Source organism: Mesoplodon densirostris, chromosome 1 (genome assembly GCF_025265405.1).
Source record: "Mesoplodon densirostris isolate mMesDen1 chromosome 1, mMesDen1 primary haplotype, whole genome shotgun sequence".
NCBI lineage: Eukaryota > Metazoa > Chordata > Mammalia > Artiodactyla > Ziphiidae > Mesoplodon > Mesoplodon densirostris.
Genome location: NC_082661.1, coordinates 61,695,986 through 61,718,091, shown reverse-complemented (window position 1 = coordinate 61,718,091; position 22,106 = coordinate 61,695,986). Strand labels below are relative to the sequence as shown.

At 34.5% G+C, this 22,106-nt stretch overlaps 1 protein-coding gene across 1 annotated transcript in view; it reads left to right on the top strand.

Moving 5' to 3' along the window:
* The window catches only part of NCAPG (non-SMC condensin I complex subunit G), a 45,583-nt gene extending 25,689 nt beyond the window's left edge, over positions 1-19,894 (top strand). The window contains exons 14-21 of the mRNA XM_060103801.1: positions 4,444-4,671; positions 12,522-12,703; positions 12,991-13,165; positions 15,415-15,576; positions 15,808-15,946; positions 16,339-16,422; positions 18,634-18,709; positions 19,670-19,894. Of these exons, the coding sequence (XP_059959784.1) occupies positions 4,444-4,671; positions 12,522-12,703; positions 12,991-13,165; positions 15,415-15,576; positions 15,808-15,946; positions 16,339-16,422; positions 18,634-18,709; positions 19,670-19,769 (1,146 nt within the window). The 3' untranslated portion in view covers positions 19,770-19,894. The remainder of the gene's footprint in view (positions 1-4,443; positions 4,672-12,521; positions 12,704-12,990; positions 13,166-15,414; positions 15,577-15,807; positions 15,947-16,338; positions 16,423-18,633; positions 18,710-19,669) is intronic.
* Positions 19,895-22,106: the final 2,212 nt, after the last annotated feature.

Genomic DNA, 22,106 nt, shown 5'->3' with positions numbered 1-22,106 from the left:
AATAAAGGCCATATATGACAAACCCACAGCCAGCATCGTCCTCAATGGTGAAAAACTGAAACCATTTCCACTAAGATCAGGAACAAGACAAGGTTGCCCACTCTCACCACTCTTATTCAACATAGTTTTGGAAGTTTTAGCCACAGCAATCAGAGAAGAAAAGGAAATAAAAGGAATCCAAATGGGAAAAGAAGAAGTAAAGCTGTCACTGTTTGCAGATGACATGATACTATACATAGAGAATCCTAAAGATGCTACCAGAAAACTACTAGAGCTAATCAATGAATTTGGTAAAGTAGCAGGATACAAAATTAATGCACAGAAATCTCTGGCATTCCTATATACTAATGATGAAAAATCTGAAAGTGAAATGAAGGAAACACTCCCATTTACCATTGCAACAAAAAGAATAAAATATCTAGGAATAAACCTACCTAAGGAGACAAAAGACCTGTATGCAGAAAATTATAAGACACTGATGAAAGAAATTAAAGATGATACAAATAGATGGAGAGATGTACCATGTTCTTGGATTGGAAGAATCAACATTGTGAAAATGACTCTACTACCCAAAGCAATCTACAGATTCAATGCAATCCCTATCAAACTACCACTGGCATTTTTCACAGAACTAGAACAAAAAATTTCACAATTTGTATGGAAACACAAAAGACCCCGAATAGCCAAAGCAATCTTGAGAACGAAAAATGGAGCTGGAGGAATCAGGCTCCCTGACTTCAGACTATACTACAAAGCTACAGTAATCAAGACAGTATGGTACTGGCACAAAAACAGAAATATAGATCAATGGAACAGGATAGAAAGCCCAGAGATAAACCCACGGACATATGGTCACCTTATCTTTGATAAAGGAGGCAGGAATGTACAGTGGAGAAAGGACAGTCTCTTCAATAAGTGGTGCTGGGAAAACTGGACAGGGACATGTAAAAGTTTGAGATTAGATCACTCCCTAACACCATACACAAAAATAAGCTCAAAATGGATTAAAGACCTAAATGTAAGGCCAGACACTATCAAACTCCTAGAGGAAAACATAGGCAGAACACTCTATGACATAAATCACAGCAAGATCTTTTTTGACCCACCTCCTAGAGAAATGGAAATAAAGACAAAAATAAACACATGGGACCTAATGAAACTTCAAAGCTTTTGCACAGCAAGGGAAACCATAAACAAGACGAAAAGACAACCCTCAGAATGGGAGAAAATATTTGCAAATGAAGCAACTGACAAAGGATTAATCTCCAAAATTTATAAGCAGCTCATGCAGCTCAATAGCAAAAAAACAAACAACCCAATCCAAAAATGGGCAGAAGACCTAAATAGACATTTCTCCACAGAAGATATACAGACTGCCAACAAACACATGAAAGGATGCTCAACATCTTTACTCATTAGAGAAATGCAAATCAAAACTACAATGAGATATCATCTCACACCAGTCAGAATGGCCATCATCAAAAAATCTAGAAACAATAAATGCTGGAGAGGGTGTGGAAAAAAGGGAACACTCTTGCACTGCTGGTGGGAATGTGAATTGGTACAGCCACTATGGAGAACGGTATGGAGGTTCCTTAAAAAACTACAAATAGAACTACCATATGACCCAGCAATCCCACTACTGGGCATATAGCCTGAGAAAACCATAATTCAAAAAGAGACATGTACCAAAATGTTCATAGCAGCCCTATTTACAATAGCCCGGAGATGGAAACAACCTAAGTGTCCATCATCGGATGAATGGGTAAAGAAGATGTGGCACATATATACAATGGAATATTACTCAGCCATAAACGAAATGAAATTGAGCTATTTGTAATGAGGTGGATGGACCTAGAGTCTGTCATACAGAGTGAAGTAAGTCAGAAAGAGAAAGACAAATACTGTATGCTGACACATATATATGGAATTTAAGAAAAAAAAATGTCATGAAGAACATAGGGGTAAGACAGGAATAAAGACACAGACCTACCAGAGCATGGACTCGAGGATATGGGGAGGGGGAAGGGTAAGCTGTGACAGTGAAAGAGCGGCATGGACATATATACACTACCAAACGTAAGGTAGATAGCTAGTGGGAAGCAGCCGCATAGCACAGGGAGATCAGCTCAGTTCTTTGTGACCGCCTGGAGGGGTGGGATAGGGAGGGTGGGAGGGAGACGCAAAAGGGAGGGGATATGGGAACATATGTATATGTATAACTGATTAAATTTGTAAAAGAAAAAAAAAAGATTACAGCAACGCTAATTAATTTTATTGAAATATTTTATTGAAATATTGAAATATTCTATTATATATTAAATGAGTTAATTTGTGGTAAATGCTCAATAATATTAGTCATTATTAATATAATATAAATTCAATTGATGTAAAATTAGATTAAAAAGTACCTTTTTTTTAGAGACATATTTTGTGCCCTTACATAAAAAAAGTAAGATTTGTTTTCAAAATCTAATGTTGAGATTTCAAGGCAACAATTCCTTAAGAGATGATAAGATATGAAAAATGAGAAAGATGAAAGTACTTTAATCATTGTTTGTTTGAATTAACTACAACTTAAGGACAATATATTTTCAGTACTTAAGGCAAAAAAAAAAAAAATTTCTAGTACTGCAGCAAAAGAAATACCATAGAACTCTTTGCAAAGACACATAAATTCACTTGACTTTTAAAGATGAAATGTGGATTTTGATCCTTTTAATTTTTGCTGACATAACATCAATAATAAGTGTTTTGGTCATTTCAGACAGAAGAAATGTAATATGAATTTAATGCTTACAAGTGTCCTGGAGCATTAGGAAGTTATTTAATACTAACTCATACCCCATTTGACGGAGCTATAGGAGCCTTGATACTGTTTGCTACTATATAATTTTCTGTAGTGAAAAAGAATTGTCAAAATCAAGTTCATGTGAAAAATAAATGAATGTTTCTTATCAAGACCATTCCATAACTTTACCTTAATTTCAAATCAAAACAGTTAATAGCAACCTTGTCATAGAATTAAAATTTTTAAAAATTAAAGTTTATCTTTTTTAACTTTAAACAACTTTGATCTCTGAACTTTTTTAAGGGACTAGCTAGTAATGTTTGCCTGAAAAAAATAACCAGGTATAATTTTTTGTACATTAAAAATGTGAATGATACCAGATACAAATGCAGTAAAATAAATTGTATGTGGAATTTTGCCTATATTTTGAATGTTATTCTGAGGTGGGCTTTTATTAGGTCCTCAAAGGGGTTTGCAATCAAAAGAATTTAACCACTGAATAGCTTCAATTATTTATCTTTATAAAGGTATTTTCAGAGCTATCATTGGAAGATTTTAGATTAAGGGAAAAGAGCAGTATTATGGGGGAGTAAGAAATCCGTTTTTTTAAAATCAAGTTTTAGTAATAGAAATTGACTTAAGAAATATATCCACACTTGTTAGAAAGGCAGGAGAGGGAAATTACTTCATTTAGAAATCTTTCTTAAATAAATATCCAATATTGAGAGCTATTGCTAGCCAGTGAGGGACTGAGAAGGACAAGGAAAACCAAGATGCCGTTGAGAGTAGCATGTTTAGAATTTGTAGAGAATAGTCATGACAGTACGTTCTTATACATAAGCATTTGGCTTTGGCAGATTTGCAAGTCTTGCCATAAGAAAATATGTAATAGATGTGTCTTGAAATTTCCTTCGAAGTTTTGTAATTTTGAGCCATTCTTCTCGATTCATTCATTTGACCAACTTGTGGGTGATTTTTCTTCATTCTGTGGCCTAAACTGTATAGCCAAGTAGCTTATCAGTGACCAAAATTTAAGTGCATTAAAAAATATAGTAAATCTTTTCGTAGTAGAAATCTTCAGCTCTATTTTTTTCATGGCTTTGAAATTTGGTATGTAAGAATTTGGTTTTCTTAAGTCAGGATAGACTCATACAAGCTGCTGGGTTTTATGGTTCACTTCCTTTTATAAAGAAATCCAGTTCAATGAAAACTGAATTCACTATTAATGAAATCTGAATTTACTGAGCTAATAAGAGAAAAATTTTAAGTTTTAAAAAATATTTATATAGGGCTTCCCTGGTGGCGCAGTGGTTGAGAGTCCGCCTGCCGATGCAGGGGACAGGGGTTCGTGTCCCAGTGTGGGAGGATCCCACATGCCGCGGAGCGGCTAGGCCCGTGAGCCATGGCCGCTGAGCCTGCGCGTCCGGAGCCTGTGCTCCACAACGGGAGAGGCCACAGCAGTGAGAGGCCCGCGTACCGCAAAAAAAAAAAAATAAAAATAAAATATATATATATATATATATATTTATTTATTTATATAGACTTGACACTGTTGAAATTAGATTAATAATAAGATATATGTTAATTTTATGTTGCATAAACAGAATAAAAATATGCCTAATTTGCTTTTGGTGGGGGATGTTTCGATTTAGGTTTTGCAAATTGATGATGTGACAATAAAAATAAGTGCTTTAAAGGCAATCTTTGACCAACTGATGGCATTTGGATTTCAACCATTTAAAACAAAAAAAATCAAAGCTATTCAAAGTGAAGGTGCAGAAGTAAACACTAATGAAGAGCAAGAGTCAAAAGAATCTGAAGAAGAGGCTGATACAGCCAAGAATGTTCTGAAACTACTTTCTGATTTTTTAGATAGTGAGGTAAGAAATAATCATAGCCCTATTATTGTGAAAGGTAATTGTCAGCATATATATGTTTATCCTCTTTGTATTTTTTAGGCTGAAGTTTAAACTTGGCTAACGTTTTTTTTTAAATTTGCCTTTTGAATATTATAATTAAATCCTACTTTCACTTCTAATATACCTAATTTCTCACTATCAAATTACATTGTATAGAGAATTGAAGTGTAAACAAAAATGAAATGACTATTGGGGGGGTTATTTTTTCATCTTTTTTCTCTGTCTTTGTGATCTGTGACTTACAAGTTGCCCCCCCAAGGGTCTTAAGAAATAATTTAAAATAATCTTAACATCGGGTGGGTGGAAGTTCTAAGATATGATATGGGATTAGATCTCTTTCCTTAGGGTACTCATGACCTACATTTTTATAGCATATGTAAACATTTAAATCATAAAATTTTTATATTTTTTTGTTGAGGTGAAATTGACATTACATTAACAATTTTAGAGTGAACAATTCATTGACATTTAGTACATTAAAAATATAGTGCAACCACTGCCTCTAATTTTTAAAATATTTTCATTATCCCAAAAGGAAGCTACCCATTAAGCAGTCACTCCCTATTTCCCCTACCACCAGCCCCTAACAACCACCAATTTGCATTTTGTCTCTATGGATGTAACTCTTCTGGATATTTCCTATAAATAGAATCAGAAAATATGTGGCTATGTGTCTGCTTTCTTTCAATTAGCTTGTTTTTAAGACTGTTGTGGCTTATATCACAAGCATTCTTATGGCAGAATAATATTCCATTTTATGTATATACCAGAATTTGTTTAGCCATTCATCCATTGAAAGATACTTGGGCTGTTTCTACCTTTTGGCTATTGTGAATAGTGCTGCTGTGAAGATGTATTTGTCTGAGTAGCTATTTTCAATTCTTTTGGGTATATTTCTAGAAGTGGGGTTACTAGGTCATATATTAATCCTTTTTTGTTGTTGTTTTTAGGATTTTGCCCCTGATCCCTATCCCAACTAGTTAATTAATACATCCTCACATATTTATCTTTTGTTTTGTTTTGTTTTTTTGAGTGAGAACATTTAAGTTCTCTCAGCAAATTTCAGTAATACAGTAGTGTTATCAGCTAGTCACCATGTTTTACATTTGGTCTCTAGAACTTATTCTTTTTTTTCTTTTCTTTTCTTTCTTTTTTTTTTTTTTTTTGGTATAATAGAACTGAAAGTGTACCCTTTTCCATATTTCACCCACCCACCAGTCTGTGGCAACCATTTTTTCTATTCTGTTTCTGTGAGTTTGACTTTTAAAAAGATTCTGCATATAAGTCATATCATGCAGTATTTGTCTTTGTCAGGCTGTTTCACTTAGCATAATGTTCTCAGGGTCTACCCCTGTTGTTGCAAATGGCAGGATTTCCTTCTTTTTATGGCTGAATAATATTGCACTATATATCTCACATCTTCTTTATTCATTCATCAATGGACACGTGGGTTGTTTCCATATCTTAGTTCTTGTAAATAATGCTACAATGAACATGGGCATGCAGATATCTCTTTGAGATTCTATTTTCATTTCCTTTGGATATATACCCCAAAATTGGATTGTGTTTTTAATTTTTTGAGGAACTTCATTCTGCCTTCCAAAATGACTATACCAGTTTACATTCCCACCAACACTGCACTAAGGTTCCCTTTTCTCCACATCCTTACCAACACTTTTCTCATGTCTTTTTGATAAAGCCATTCTAACCGTGTGAGGTGATATCTCATTGTAGTTTTTATTTGCGTTTCCCTGATGATTAGTGATGTTGAGCAACTTTTCATGTATCTGTCAGCCATTTGTATGTCTTCTTTGGAAAAATGTTTATCAATTCCTCTGACCATTTTTTAATCAAATTATTTGCTTTTTGCTATTGTGTTATATGAATTCTTTATATATAATTTTGGATATTAATCCCTTATCAGATATATAATTTGCAAATATTTTCTCCCATTCCATAGGTTGCTTTTTCATTTTGTTGATAGTTTCCTTGCTGTGCAGGTTTTCAGTTTGATATAGTCCCATGTGTTTATTTTTGCTTTTGTTACCTATGTTAAGGAGCTTACTATCCTGTTTTTTGTAGGCGTTTCATGATTTCATGTGGTAATTTCTTTAACTTTTTGAGGACCTGCCAAACTGTTTTCCATAGCAGCTGAACTATTTTACATTCCCACCAACAAAGAACAGGGTTCCTCCTTATCAACACTTGTTATTTTAAAATAATTTTGTTTTATTAATAAGAAAAATTGTTATTAAATATTTTAGCCATCTCGTTTTGAATTGCCTTTCCCTAATAACTAATGATGAGTATCTACATGTGCTTTTTGGCTATTTGTATACCTTGTTTGGAGAAATATCTATTCAAATCCTTTGCTCATTTTTAAATTGGGGTGTCCTTCGGAATTCTTTATATATTCTGGGTAGTAGATCCTTATCAGATAAGTGATATGCAAATATTTTCTCCTATAGGTTGTCTTTTCAGTTTCTTAATAATGTCCTTAGATTTTTAAAAAGTTTTAAATTTTGATGAAGACTAATTTATCTTTCCTTTTGCTGCTTGTGCTTTTGGTGTTATATCTAAGAATACATTACCGAATCAAAAGTCATGAAAATTTATCTCTGTGTTTTCTTCTAAAAGTTTTACTCCTTTAGCTTTTAATTTAGGTGGATTGGTGCATTTTCAGCTAATATTTGTACATGGTGTGAGGTAGAGGTCCAACTTCACTGGTTTGCCTGTGGACATCCAGTTGTCTCAGCACCATTAGTTGAAGAGACTGTTCTTTTCCTATTGAATTGTTTTAGCACCATTGTGGAGGGTGAGAGAATCAATTGATCATAGGAATATGGGTTTATTTCTAGACTCTCAATTCTTTTCCATTGTTTGTGTCCACCCTTGTGCCAGTACCTGACTGTTTTGATTCATGTAACTTCATAGTAAGTTTTGAAATCAGGAAGTTGAGTTTTCCAACTCTGGTTCTTTATTTTCAGTATTGTCTTGGCTATTTGGGGTATCTTGCAGTCCTTATGATTTTGAGGATTGGCTTTTCCATTTCTGGAAAAAAGTCTATTGGAATTTTGATAGGGATTGCATTGAATTTGTAGGTTGCATTGGGCAGTATTGCCATCTTAATATTATGTTTTCCAATCCATGAACTCGAATATCTTTACATTTATTTAGGTCATTTTTAATTTCTTTCAGAAATGGTATATAGTTTTCAGGGTACATGTTTTTTACTTCTTTGATTAAATTTATTCCTATATATTTTATTTTGGTTGCTATTGTAAATGGAATTTTCTTAATTTCCTTTTTTGGATTGTTCATTCTTGTTGTATAGAAATTCAACTGTTTTGTGTGTGGATTTGATTTTGTATCCTGCAACTTGGCTGCATTCATTTGTTAGCTCTTGTACAATAGTTTCCATGTGTGTGTGTGTGTGTGTGTGTTGTGTGTGTGTGTATTCTTTGGGATTTTTTCTATAAGACCAAGTCATTGTGAAGAGACAGTTTTAATTCTTCCTTTGCAATTTGAATGTCTTTTATTTGTTTTTCTTGCCTAATTTCTCTGGCTAGAACTTGCTGTACAATCTTGAATAGCAGTGGTTAAAGCAGGCATCCTTGTCTTGTTTCTGATCTTAGGGGGAAAGTTTTCAGTCTTTAACTATTGAGTATGATGTAGATTCTTCATAAATGCCCTTTATCATTTTGAAAAAGTTCTCTTCTGTTTTTATTTGAGTTTTTTTCCAGTCATAAAAACATGTTTAATTTTGTCAAATGTTTTTTCTACATCAATTGAAATGATTATGTGATTATTTATTTATTTATTTATTTATTTTTTGTGGTACGTGGGCCTCTCACTGTTGTGGCCTCTCCCGTTGCGGAGCACAGGCTCCGGATGCGCAGGCTCAGCGGCCATGGCTCACTGGGCCTAGCCACTCCGTGGCATGTGGGATCTTCCCAGACCGGGGCATGAACCTGTGTCCCCTGCATCGGCAGGCGGACTCTCAACCACTGCACCACCAGGGAAGCCCATGATTTTTTTTTTTTTAATTGCTGTGGTACATTACATTGCTTGATTTTCTCATGTTGAACCACCCTTGCATTCCTTGGATAAATCCCACTTGGTTATGGTGTGTAATCTTTTTAATATGTTGTTGGATTCCATTTGCTAGTAATTTATTAAAGATTTTTACATCTGTATTCATAAGGGAAATTGGTCTGTAGTTTCCTTTATTGGTCTTTGTCTGCCTTTGGCATCAGTGTAATACTGACCTCATAAACTGAGATAGGATTTGTTTTCTCCTCTTCTATTATCTTGGAAGACTTGGAGAAAGATTGGTGTCAAGTCTTTAAATATTTGGTAGAATTTACTAGTGAACACATCTGGTCTTGGACTTTTCTTTTGGAGAGGTTTCTGATTTACTTATTCAATCTGTTTATTGTTATAGGTCTGTTCAGATTTTCTATTTCTTCTTGAGTCTATTTTTGTAATTTGTGTGTTTCTAGGAAGTGGTTCATTTCATCTAGGTTGTTTAATTTGTTGATATTCAGTTCTTATTATTTGTTTATAATCCTTTTTATTTCTGTAAGGTCAGTTGTAATGTCCCTGCTTTTATTTCTGATTTTAGTTATTTGCATCTTCTTTTTTTCTTTGTTAGTCTAACTAAAGGTTTTTCAATTGTGTTCATCTTTTCAAAGAACCAACTTCTGGTTTCGTTGATTCTCCACACCCCACCCCTGATTTTCTATCTCTTTTTTAGTTCTTTAAAGTGTAAAGTTATCAATTTGAGATTTTTTTTTTAAGGTAGACATTTACTGCTATAAATTTCCCTCTGAACACTGTTTTTGATGCACACCATAAGTTTTTGTTTGTTGCATTTTCATTTTTATTCATCTAACTATTTTCTCTCTTTTTTTTTTGGCTGCGTTGGGTCTTTGTTGTTGTGCTCAGGCTTTCTCTAGCTGCAGCGAGCGGGGGCTACTTTTCATTGCAGTACACGGGCTTCTCATTGTGGTGGCTTCTCTTGTGAGCTTGGGCTCTAGGCATGCAGGCTTCAGTAGTTGTGGCTTGCAGGCTCAGTAGTTGTGGCTCGTGAGCCCTAAAGCGCAGCCTCAGTAGTTGTGGCGCACAGGCTTAGTTGCTCTGTGGCATGTGGGATCTTCCCAGACCAGGGCTTGAACCCATGTCCCCAGCATTGACAGGCGGATTCTTAACCACTGCACCACCAGGGAAGCCCCCATCTAATTATTTTCTAATGTCCATTTTGATGACTTCTTTGACCTTTGGTGTGTAAGAAGAGTGTATTGTTTAATTTACAGACTTGTGAATTTTACAGTTTTCGTCTCTTGTTGCTTTTCAGGTGTATTCCATTGTAGTTGGAGAAGATATTTTGTATAATGTCATTCTTTATGAATTTATTAAGACTTGTTTTGGGCCTAATGTAGCCTCTGTTCTTGAGAATGTTCCATGTGCACCTGAAGAATGTGTAGTCTGCTATTTTTGGGTGGAGTGTCCTATATGTTTGGTAGGTCTAGTTCGTTTATGGTGGTGTTCAAGTTCTCTATTTCCTTATTGGTCTGTCTAGTTGTTCTATCTATTACAGAAAGTGGAGTATTGAAGTCTTCAGTTATCATTTATAGAGCTATCTATTTCTCCCTGCAATTCTGTCAGTGTATGTTCATATATTTTGGGGCTCTGTTGTTTGTTGTGTATATGTTTATAATTATCTTTTTGATGAATTGACCTTTTTTAAATCAATATTTAATGTCTTTTGTATATTGTAACAGTTTTTGACTTCACATTTGGACTGCAAAATGGTGGAAATAAGTCCTTCCTTATCAGTATTTTCTTTTTTTTTCTTTTATCTTTATTGGAGTATAATTGTATCAGTATTTTCTTAAATTTTGAGTTATTAGCCAAGTGATAGACTAACTTCTCATTGGCAGTTGTCTAGTGCTGTGGGCTTGCTGACATTGCATAGATGGAAAACTATTGCACATGAAAACTGTTTGACAGTAGATGAATGAATTTTGTTTTTGGTTTTTGTTTTGTTTTGTTTTGTTTTTTTGCAGTATGCGGGCCTCTCACTGTTGTGGCCTCTCCCGTTGCGGAGCACAGGCTCCGGATGCACAGGCTCAGTGGCTATGGCTCACGGGCCTAGCCGCTCCATGGCATGTGGGATCTTCCCAGACCGGGGCACGAACCCGTGTCCCCTGCATCGGCAGGAGGACTCTCAACCACTGTGCCACCAGGGAAGCCCCTGTTTTTGTTTTTTCAAATAGTGCAGGTACATTAATCTTTTTCTGGTTAAACTAGATTCTGTGGCTTTGATTTTATTTTTGTCATAACCACTAAAAAATCTTGACTTCCTTGACTGTCCGCTGGGCCATAAATAATAGTTTCTCACATGCTTTAAAGACTTGCAGTCCTGTCCCAATTAAAATTCCCATATTAGAAATTTTAAAAAAGACAGAGGGCATGCAGCCTTTGGAGTTGGAGACTTAAAGATTTGTGTTCTGGTAATGTCTGTGAATCTTCAATAAGGTATTTACTGTCTCTGTCCTGTTTCCTAATCTTTAAAATGGGAATAATGATGCTTATTCAGTGGGATAATTCTTTAATTTAGTCAGCAAATATTTGAGAGCTATTTATGTTTCAGTCATTATATGCTCTTGAGAGTACAATGCTGAGTGGAACAAAGTCTCTGCCCTCATGCTTGTTGTGAGCCGTAAATGAGTTTGTATGTGGAAAGCACATGCCAGTACCCTGGCACTTATTAATCTTATCAACCTCTACATTTTTCTTCTTATTTTTGAGTTTTGAAAAATTTCTGAAATAGTTCTTATATCTGCTCATTCCTCTGTTTTTCTTCCTGTCCCCTCTAGTTTAGACTTGTCTTTCATTCCCAGATTATGGCCTGTCTAGATAATTTTCCTGAAATCTCATTTAAATTTTATCTCCCTACCCTTTCAAAAATCTTCAACCATATTTCTTTACCTAATTTTCAAGGTCTCTCTAATCTGATCACTGAGCAAACTTATTTTCCATCAATAATAATAATCACCGACATTTGTTGAGGATTTACTGTGTAGATAGCACTCCTTAGAGCTTTACATGTATTATTTCTTTGTGTTTTTTGATAAGTAGTTTTATTAGCCCTTTTTTTGTATATGAAAAAAGTGAGGCACAAAGAAATTAAGTAGTATGCACAGGATCGGATCATGCAACTAGGAAGTGTCAGAGGCTTGAATTTAATTCAGGATCAATAACCAATATTTTTAATTACTACTCTTTTATACCTGTACCTCCATTTGAATACCACTACATCTTTTCCATTTTCTTCTCTAGGTTTGTTTTGGTTTCTCTTTCTAAGAATGCCTTTTTCTACTTGTACACCTTCTATTCACATTTTACCTATTATTCACACACATTGCCACACCCACCTCTGGAGCTTTCATTTATAGGCACTTTCTCTGATGGCAGAGACCATTACTGAAGGTTTCCTATATCTTACCACCATGATAAGTGTTTAATACATATTGTTGATTTCTGGTTTCACAATATTATAAGATCTTTTGGTTCTTCTAAAGAATTTAAAAGGAATTGAAGTTTTCATAGGTAGACTAATAATTTGTCACATAGCCTTAACCTAAAAGGAAAAAACAAAATCTTTTTATGTGCCTTTAAAATAATTCATAATAACAGGAATGATGTTGGATAGTTTATATAAAAGTACTTATTTTAGGCTACAATGTAAGGCTTAAAAAGGAAATACAAATAAAAAATTTCTTTTAAATGAAAGTCATTTTTAATAGGTGTCTGAACTCAGGACAGGAGCTGCAGAAGGACTAGCCAAGCTGATGTTCTCTGGGCTTTTGGTCAGCAGCAGGATTCTTTCTCGTCTTGTCTTACTATGGTACAATCCTGTGACTGAAGAGGATGTTCGACTTCGACATTGCCTAGGCGTGTTCTTCCCAATGTTTGCTTATGCAAGCAGGTATTTAGTCATATCGATAAATCAAAATCTAACTTGAAGTTAAATTCAGGCTCCCTATGAGTCATGTCTATAGTATTTTGTTGTCAATGTTCTTTTTCTTCAGTGGTAAGTGAGGAAATGAGAAGAACTTACTTAGATTCTATCTACCTGAATTATTTGGCTCTTTCCTAGATGAATATGTACTGTATCTTGGTGGGGTGCATTTAATATATAATGTTGTTGTTGCTACTTTATAAAGAATCATATGTTTTTTCTTTGCCAACATACCTCAAATTGTTTTTCAATAGGACTAACCAGGAATGTTTTGAAGAAGCCTTTCTTCCAACTCTACAAACACTGGCCAATGCCCCTGCATCTTCTCCTTTAGCTGAAATAGACATCACTAATGTTGCTGAGTTACTTGTAGATTTGACAAGACCAAGTGGATTAAATCCTCAGGCCAAGAATTCGCAAGATTATCAGGTAGGTGAGCATGTTAGCCTGTGGATGGTCTAGGGATGGTAACTAGCATGCTTTGGTAAAATAATCCCTCTCATAGATTCTTTGAAATAGTGAGAAGTTACATATAGATCTTGAGATTTCTAGTTTATATGGTAGCACATAACACAAAGCAAGAAAAAGATCTTTTGCAACTATGTGGGTGGACCTAGAGGGTATTGTGCTTTGTGAAGTAAGTCAGAGAAGGACAAATACTCTGTTATCACTTATATGCAGACTCTAAAAAGTAAAACAAATGAATGAATATAACAAAACAAACATACAGTTATAGAGGACAAACTAGTGGTTACTAGTAGGGAAGGGGAGGGGAGAGGGACAAGATATAGGGGATTAAGAGACATAAACTACTATGTATAAAATAAACTACAAGGATTACTGTACAGCACAGGGAAATGTAGCCATTATTTTATAATAACTTGAAATGGAGTATAATATATAAAAATATTGAATCACTCTCTTGTGCACCTGAAACTAATATAATATTGTAGATCAACTATAATTTAAAAAAATCTTTTGGGAAATGGGGAGATAATCATATAAAAATAGAAGTAATCATTGCTAACATTTTTGCTACTGAAAAGAAGTTACCGAAAATTCATCATCCTTACTACCCCCTCCCCACCTAGTTCTGACTGTTAATCATTCTGTATAATGACCTGTTATGTAGGACTCATTGAGTCCTCAATTATTGGCTTACCTGCTCTGTTTCTGATACAAGGAAGGAGAATTCAAAGAATGAAACTCACCTCAAGCTTAGTTTTGTTTTTAATTCGAAGAAGATATAGTAAGTGCATACTCTCCCACAAATTACATGTAAGCTGTTTTTTAACCCTTTAATATCATTTGATCAAACATTCACCATATTGAAAATTAATGTGTTAATTATTTCACATGCCAGCTGATTAAGTTGAAAATATTGGTCTTCTGTTTTGTTACTTAGTGACTGCATACTTCATTTGAGTTACTATGTTACATGTTATTGGAAAGAAGATTGCAATGGATATTAAGGCAAAATATAGTAAGGGTCAGTGATATAGCTACTAAGTGCTTTAGCACTTTAGAAGATGGCAAGTTTCATGTGGTATGGGTGATGAGTACAGCATTACTAGTTTTAAATCTCACTGAGTAAAATTCACTTAGGCCTTGTTGGGATTTGGGGAGTGGTTTGGATAGAGAGAAAAGACTTTTAGTAAAGGTGATTAAATGTAGCTGGTAGTACAAGTCATGTTGGGGAACTGTGGAAAAAATCTGTCAGCTAAGGATCCTGAATAGGCCTGTTAGGGAAGAACATTAGGATAGGGAATTTGGAGTTGACTCTATTTGCAGGGTGTATAATGAAAGGGTATAATGAAAGGGTTAATGGGATGACAGTTACTTATTAGGAAGATTAATTTGGTGGTCAGTTTCATTAAGTGAGGTGAATTGGTAAGAGGAATAGGGAGAGAATATTAATAAAGAGAGCAGTTAAAAGTTGATATAATTAGGAGATAAAAGCTTACAGAAAAAGAATAATAGAAAGTAGTAGTAGAAAGTAGACAGAAAAAAGTAGTAGAAATTGACATAGAAAAAAAATTGCGGGTAGAAAAGTCTAGAAGAAAGAACTTTGTGTGAGTCAAGGGAGATGGAGGAATCCAAGATAACCCTGAGGTCCTAAGTGTGGGTGACAGAAGACCTCAAAGAAGCTGTTGACATTAGGGTGTACTCTCATGATCAGCATCTTGAAGGAGTGAGGGAAATAGATCAGGCAGAGGAAGAAGTTGAACTGTCATACAGTCTTAAGGTCCCAGCTGATCTCACAGAAGTTCCAGAATTGGGATAGTTCTTTGCTTTGTCCAGAATTGAAACAAGGCTGGGCTGTTATACCTGTACATCTACCAGTTACTGAATGTGGACTAACCCTTGCGGGGAAGGTGTGACCTTAGGCAGAGCCCTTGGTCTTCAGCTTGGATCAGTTTTGCACCTGGGAACTTTGAGCCTCCATAACTCGTGGTAGCCTGGAGAATGAATGGTCAGTAGTAAAGCAGATGGATCTGGGCCCTGTACCACAGCATCCACTTTACAAGAAGGGGAGCTCACATGGGGAGGACTATGATAATTTTGTTTTAGACATTTTGGGATTATGTCAAGATAATTAGTTGGAAATGATAGATGTGTCAGACTGTATTGTAATCATACCATTTCAATTGACAAGAATTTTTCTCTTGATTTTCCAGGCCTTAACAGTTCATGACAATCTGGCTATAAAAATTTGCAATGAGATCCTAACATGTCCATATTCACCAGAAATTCGGGTCTATACGAAAGCCTTGAGTTCTTTAGAACTCACTAGCAGTCTTGCTAAAGATCTTCTGGTTCTACTGAATGAGATTCTGGAGGTAAGTAGTTTCTAGTTACTCTTAATGTGTATAAATTTTTATCAAAGTAGAATTTACATGATTCTATTAATTTATGCATACAGTAGTATGCTGTGACTTTGCTCATTTGAAGTAAATATTTCCTTCATAAATTTAATAGAATTTTTAGAATGTTTTATTAACTTTATCAGTATATAGCATTTTTGAAAGAAGATTAGAAAATGTTGCATTAAAAAAAGTTTTCTGTTACAGCAAGTAAAAGATAGAATGTGTGTGAGAGCTTTGGAGAAAATCAAGGTTCAGTTAGAAAAAGGAAATAAAGAACATGGTGACCAAGTTGTAGCGGCACAGGATGACAACACAACTACAACTGTTTTTCAAAGTGAAGATGGTAATGACATACTAACCTGAGTATTTATAAGATTCTGTCCTTTTCATCTTTACTGAGATACATTGTTTTCCTCCTCTAACATACATGTGATTGTATATCAGAAATGGAAGAAAAGATTTTCTAATTAAATCCCCTTAGGAAAGTGTATTACTGATAAGTGTTTACTGTATAGTTTTTTTGTGTATATTTCTCACCATATGACCATGCATACTTTGTTCCTAAGAGTTTTGCTTGCTTATTTTCCAGTGTTCACATTTTTTTGGAACACTTATTTATGATAAATTTTCAATAGCTGCTATTGGGACTGGTTGTCATTGATTTGATCATTTAAAGTATTTCATGAGGCTATTTTTAATTTAGTTAATTAATAATTGTATTATTTCCTTTAATAGAAAACAACAAAGAAGTATATATAACTCCTGTCAAGGATGTAAAAGCAACCCGAATGAAATCCACTCAGCAAAAGACCAACAGAGGTAATATATGGATTGACTAGCTTTTTAAAAAAAATAAATTTATTTATTTATTTATTTTTGGTTGCATTAGGTTCTTCGTTGCTGCGCATGGGCTTTCTCCAGTTGCAGCGAGTGGGGGCTTCTCTTGTTGCGGAGCACAGGCTTGAGGCACGTGGGCTTCAGCAGTTGTGCGTGGGCTCAGTAGTTGTGGTGTGCGGGCTCTAGAGTGCAGGCTCAGTAGTTGTGGCGCACAGGCTTAGTTGCTCTGCGGCATGTGGGGTCTTCCCGGACCAGGGATTGAACCCGTGTTCCTTGCATTGGCAGGCGGATTCTTTTTTTTAAAATTAATTTATTTATTTTTGGCTACTTTGGGTCTTCATTGCTGTGTGCAGGGTTCTCTCTAGTTGCGTCGAGCGGGGGCTACTTTTCGTTTCAGTGTGTGGGGTTCTCACTGTGGTGTCTTCTCTTGTTGCAGAGCATGGGCTCTAGGCACGCGGGCTTCAGTAGTTGTGGCTTGCGGGCTCTAGAGCGCAGGCTCAGTAGTTGTGGCACACGAGCTTAGTTGCTCCATGGCATGTGGGATATTCCTGGACCAGGGCTCGAACCCATGTCGCCCCCATTGGTGGGCAGATTCTTAACCCCTGCGCCACCAGGGAAGTCCCCTGGATTGACTAACCTTATAATAAAACTTTTCATTTTTGCTATCCAGTGAAATACTTTGTTTCCTTAGATAGGTATAAAGATTATTCATTGTCTTCAGTATCCTTAACTTTCTTTTTGATTTGTTTTAGATGATATTAGGTTTTGCTTTGTGTCTAAAAGACATCGGTGTTGCTTCAAGTGCTTTTGATTGAAAGAAATATGATGCAAAAGATCATACTGCAAAGGACTATTTGGGTTATATTAAGATTTTTATTATCAAATGATGAACGATGATTTTATATTTATATTATCAGTTGTTTGTGGTCTGTCCTTTATATGATTAAGCATTTTTGTCCCTTTTATCCTCCTAGTATTTTTCTGGGCTTCTGTTTTCCGTTTTATTTCATATTTTCCCAACATAATTTATTTTCAAAGGGATATCCAACAATAGGGGATTTGCTGGAATAAAGTAAATGTTGATTATTAAGGGATCACTTAGAAAAAAAAGTGTGAAATTCAAGGTCTTTTAAATCTTTTATTATTTTCTTATTACAAAAGCAATGCATGCTTATTACAGAAGAATCAGAAAATACATCCAAGCAAATTAATCAAAAGAATGCTAATAATTCCACCTATGAACCAACCATTATTTTAATCCTTGAGGCCCTTTTCTGTGTAGATTTAATTTTTTTCTAAATGGAAAAAAATAATATTGTTTTGTAGCCAATCAGTTATTTAAATGCTAATTGCTGGCTAATTGTTCCACATTAGTCCCATATTGTTGGATGTTTTCTTGGGGATAACTACATTAGAAGTTTACAAGCAAATATGTACAGTTGGAAGAAAACAGAAACAAAAAGTCTCACTTGAATAAGTAGGGTATATAAATTTCAACCGAATGATCATACTGAATAATTTGGTTATGATCAGATTGCTTTTAGTCAGGTACAAGAACTACACCTCTTTTTTTTTAATAGCTCAAACTTCATTTATATATGCTGTTTTATTATCATAAATGAGCATCACAGGCCACTTCGCTGCTTAACCTTGTGAATTTCTAGCTAGTAGAATTTTTGTAACCCCCCAGCATATAAAGGGCTTTAATTTTTATACTGAAATGTTTTAGAACACACATTGGACCATGTATATGTTTGAATATTTTACAGTAAACCATACTGTACTGATTAAAGTTCTGTTTGTTTAGGATCTGTTTTATGGGCTTAACCTCTCTTTTTAACCTTAATTTTCATTAGGTTCTCCATATACCTTGTGCTATGAGGTACTTTCTTTATATAACATTTTTCACATGCTTCTTTCCCCCAAATAAATTTAACAAAATTTGCCACCTATAACTCAGTTTCCATCTTTTCCCTTGCCTATTATAAGAGTTTACAAAAGAAATTAGTAAAATTTTGATCTTGCTGGGGTTCCTTTTCTCCATGGTGTTGCTAATTTGTATCAAGGTGGCTGGGAACTAGGAGGAAAGGGTGTTGAAGAGGGAAAAATAAAGGATTTGGGTAGCCCAGAAAACAGGTTAAAAATGAGCAATTGATAATAGATTTTGATAATGAATTATATACTGTCTTTAAGGACGGAGAAAAGTGATAGCTTCAGCTAGAACGAACAGGAGACGTCAGACTGTTGAGGCTGAGGCTGACTCTGAAAGGTATGCCATGCACATCTAGAATATGTAAAGAGGTTTATCTTCATTTAAAAAAATATTTGTCTAGAAGTAAAAAAAAAAATTGTAGTTTGCTTATACTGTGATTATTTAACAAGATAATCCATGAAAATTTACAGCTTTTTAGATTATGTATCTAAGAGCATTTGACTTCCTCTGGCTTGTGTGCTTTTCCTGTTCGTTGACATGGCTTTTAGTACTAGGTAGTTATCTTTATGTTCTTTCAAATTGTATTTCCATGTATTCCTTTAATTATAAGATCATGTATGTATGACTTCTCTAAACTTGAATTAGCAAACTATTGAGATTCAGATTTGGGTTCTCTACATTTATAATGATAGAATAATTCTGCCTATACTTTGGATGATATTAGTGATATACTGTTTATTTTTGGTTTCTGCCAATAAGCCATTGTTGGAAGCTGTTTACAGCTGTCTTGCATTCATTCATTCATAGGTAAAATGTATATATTTTCATTTTATAACTTTAGATCAAGTTTTAATTAAATTTAAAGTATCTTTTGGGGAAACTTGCTGTTTACAGTGTTTTAGGAATGTATTGCCTAAATAATAGAACTTATTTTTTCACTACTTGAGTTTCCTAAAAAAACTCTTGGGCAGTTGTTATGGTTCCTGTTTAATTACAAGCTTCATTATAGAAGTTTGGGTTTTTGTTTTTTGCTTTTTTCTGTATAATACCAGGTTCCATGTAGATATAAAAAAAATTAGTTAGGTTTTCCATGGTTCACTTTGCTGGATAGCCAATCGGTGTCTTTTGGTTTTGAAATTTCAGTTTTAAGCTTAACGGAATCAGGATATCAATCACACACGGATAGAATCAGGATATCAATCACACATGGATAGAATGACAGAAACAAAGTTTTATTTATAAATAAACTGTTTTTAAAGCTTGTATTTAAATTGGTGTATTTCAACATCTGTTTAGTGATCATGAAGTTCCAGAGCCAGAATCAGAAATGAAGATGAGACTACCAAGACGAGCAAAGACAGCAGCACTAGAAAAAAGTAAACTTAACCTTGCATAATTTCTCAGTGAAGATAAAAATTAGGAGAAGATATGATGGAAGTGGAATCCTTTGAAAAATGTCCTTTAAAATTATGTTCATTTCTTTGCTTTAATAAAGTTACCCTTGTATGAAAATTAGAAGAAGTCTGATTCTTGTAGAACTTTCTGCTGTGTGATTCCACATTACTTTAGCCTGTATTGAAGCAGTGAGACAGTGTCCATCAGTGTGCTCCACAGACCATCTGCATCAGTCATGGATTTAATCAGAATCTAACGTGGGCCCAGGAACCTGCTTTTTAACAGCCTTTCCAGGTGATGCTTATGAGTTCTCACATTTAAAATCATGGCATTATAGACAACTTTTAAATGTAACTAGCTGGTAGCTTGCATTTGAAAAGTTTGACTTATAATGTGGCAGATCCAACATAGATAAAAACACCTCAGAACACATTTTAAAAATGACATCTTAAGGGCAAACGAAGTGCCACAAACTGGCTAGAGAGGAGCTTACTTCCAGGAAAGACTAGTATAATGAACCAAAGTCCCCAGCATCCAAGTTCAACAGTTATCATTTTGATAATTTTGTGATTCCTACACTTAAAAATATTTTGATAATGCTACATGCATGAGTAATTTTTTTCCTAGAATGTTTGCATATGAGAGCCCAAGTTTGCTTATGTTACGATGGTTCCTGGGTTAGGGAAATGTTCACATATACATGTTAATCATGGAGTTCTCTATGTTTTTGGCATAACAAAATATTTATTGTGGGTAATAAAAAATACTAGTAGGAAAAGAATGTGACAGGAAGTCCACTATATACTAATGTATGAATGAGCACTATTTCTTCATTGTAAATTTATTTTCTGAATTGGCACTTGCCTGACTTAAGAAACTTAAACCATGTCATATCAGTCCTCTTTCTTTCTGTAACTCCCAACTAAACACCTTTTACTCCTCTGATAATCATCTCTATTATTCAGAATAGAAATACCTTAACATTGGATGTAATACATTGGTTTTAATAATAATTGTGCTTTTTTTAGGTTTATTTACCAGAGGCCATTTATTTAAGGTGACATTCTAAGATGGAGCTAAAGTAAGAATGCTGTGCTTTTTTGAGCCAAATTGCTACATTACATATGTATATGTGCTTTATAAAACTTAGAAATATAAAAGGAGTCTGAAGGTTACAAAGAATGCTTATTAAGAAAAAGGAAAAGGCAGATATGGTGGTGATATAAAACAATGAAAAATAGATGATTGTTTCTCATTCTGTTGGCTCTGTGTCTTTTCCTGTGCTTCAAATTCCTTATGTAAGCCTTTTTGTTAAATCCCTGTCTTTTTAAAAATAATTTGGGGGTTGGGGTAGGCTGGGAGAAATAAGGACTTAGAAGGTACACAAAATGTGCCATAAGTAAAAGTCTTTAGAAACACAATAAACTAAATCCCATTTAACCCATAGCTAGGCAATCCAAAGGGAAGGGTGTTCTTACATACTTTACATGGACCACCATACCAAAGCTTTCCTTCTTAGCCATGGGAAAAATTAAGCATCAGACTTTGAGTATTCTTACTATTCAAGTTTTGGACACAATCACATAAGCCAATCACAAAAGCTATGCTTTTGTACTACTAAAGGGGTAAGGAATATTATCCTCATTTTAAGACATCCCTTAACACTTTAAAATAAATGGCTAAAATACAGTAAAATCAATGGATGTAAATCCATTTACCATTTTTCATTCAAAATGGATAACTTACAAAAACCAAACAGTATTCTTATCTGCAAGAGGCACAGATTTGCTCAAGAGTCAACATGCAATTGTGCCATTGCTCTTAAAACCCAGACTTTATAGGTTTAAAAGTACAGAGAAATAACTGATCAGTTCAAATTCTCCTTATGAATGGAAACATGCTACTTGATGATAAACTATGATCAATTTTTCTATACATATATAACTTTGAAAGAGATATACTTCTAAGAGATACCTTTGCCTTTTACCAATTTGCTTCGAGGTAGTTGGTATCCACCTGTTATACAACTGTTCATGGGTCAGGTAATCACAAATCCTTACAATACTAGCCTTCTAAGTCTCACAATGCATTATATATTAAGACATTGTGCACGGAAATAAAACTGGGGACAATTATATATTTAAACTTAGGCAGTAAAAAATTCACAAAATACCATTAAAAAGAGAAACTTCAAAAATCCATTTGTACTGCAAAATTCCACAATGGCCTGGTGTAAAACGTAAAAAAACATACAAAGAATATAATCAAAATGATTAATGCTAATGATTTAATATATAGACAAATCACGACTAGAAATATTTCAAAATCAATCGATAAA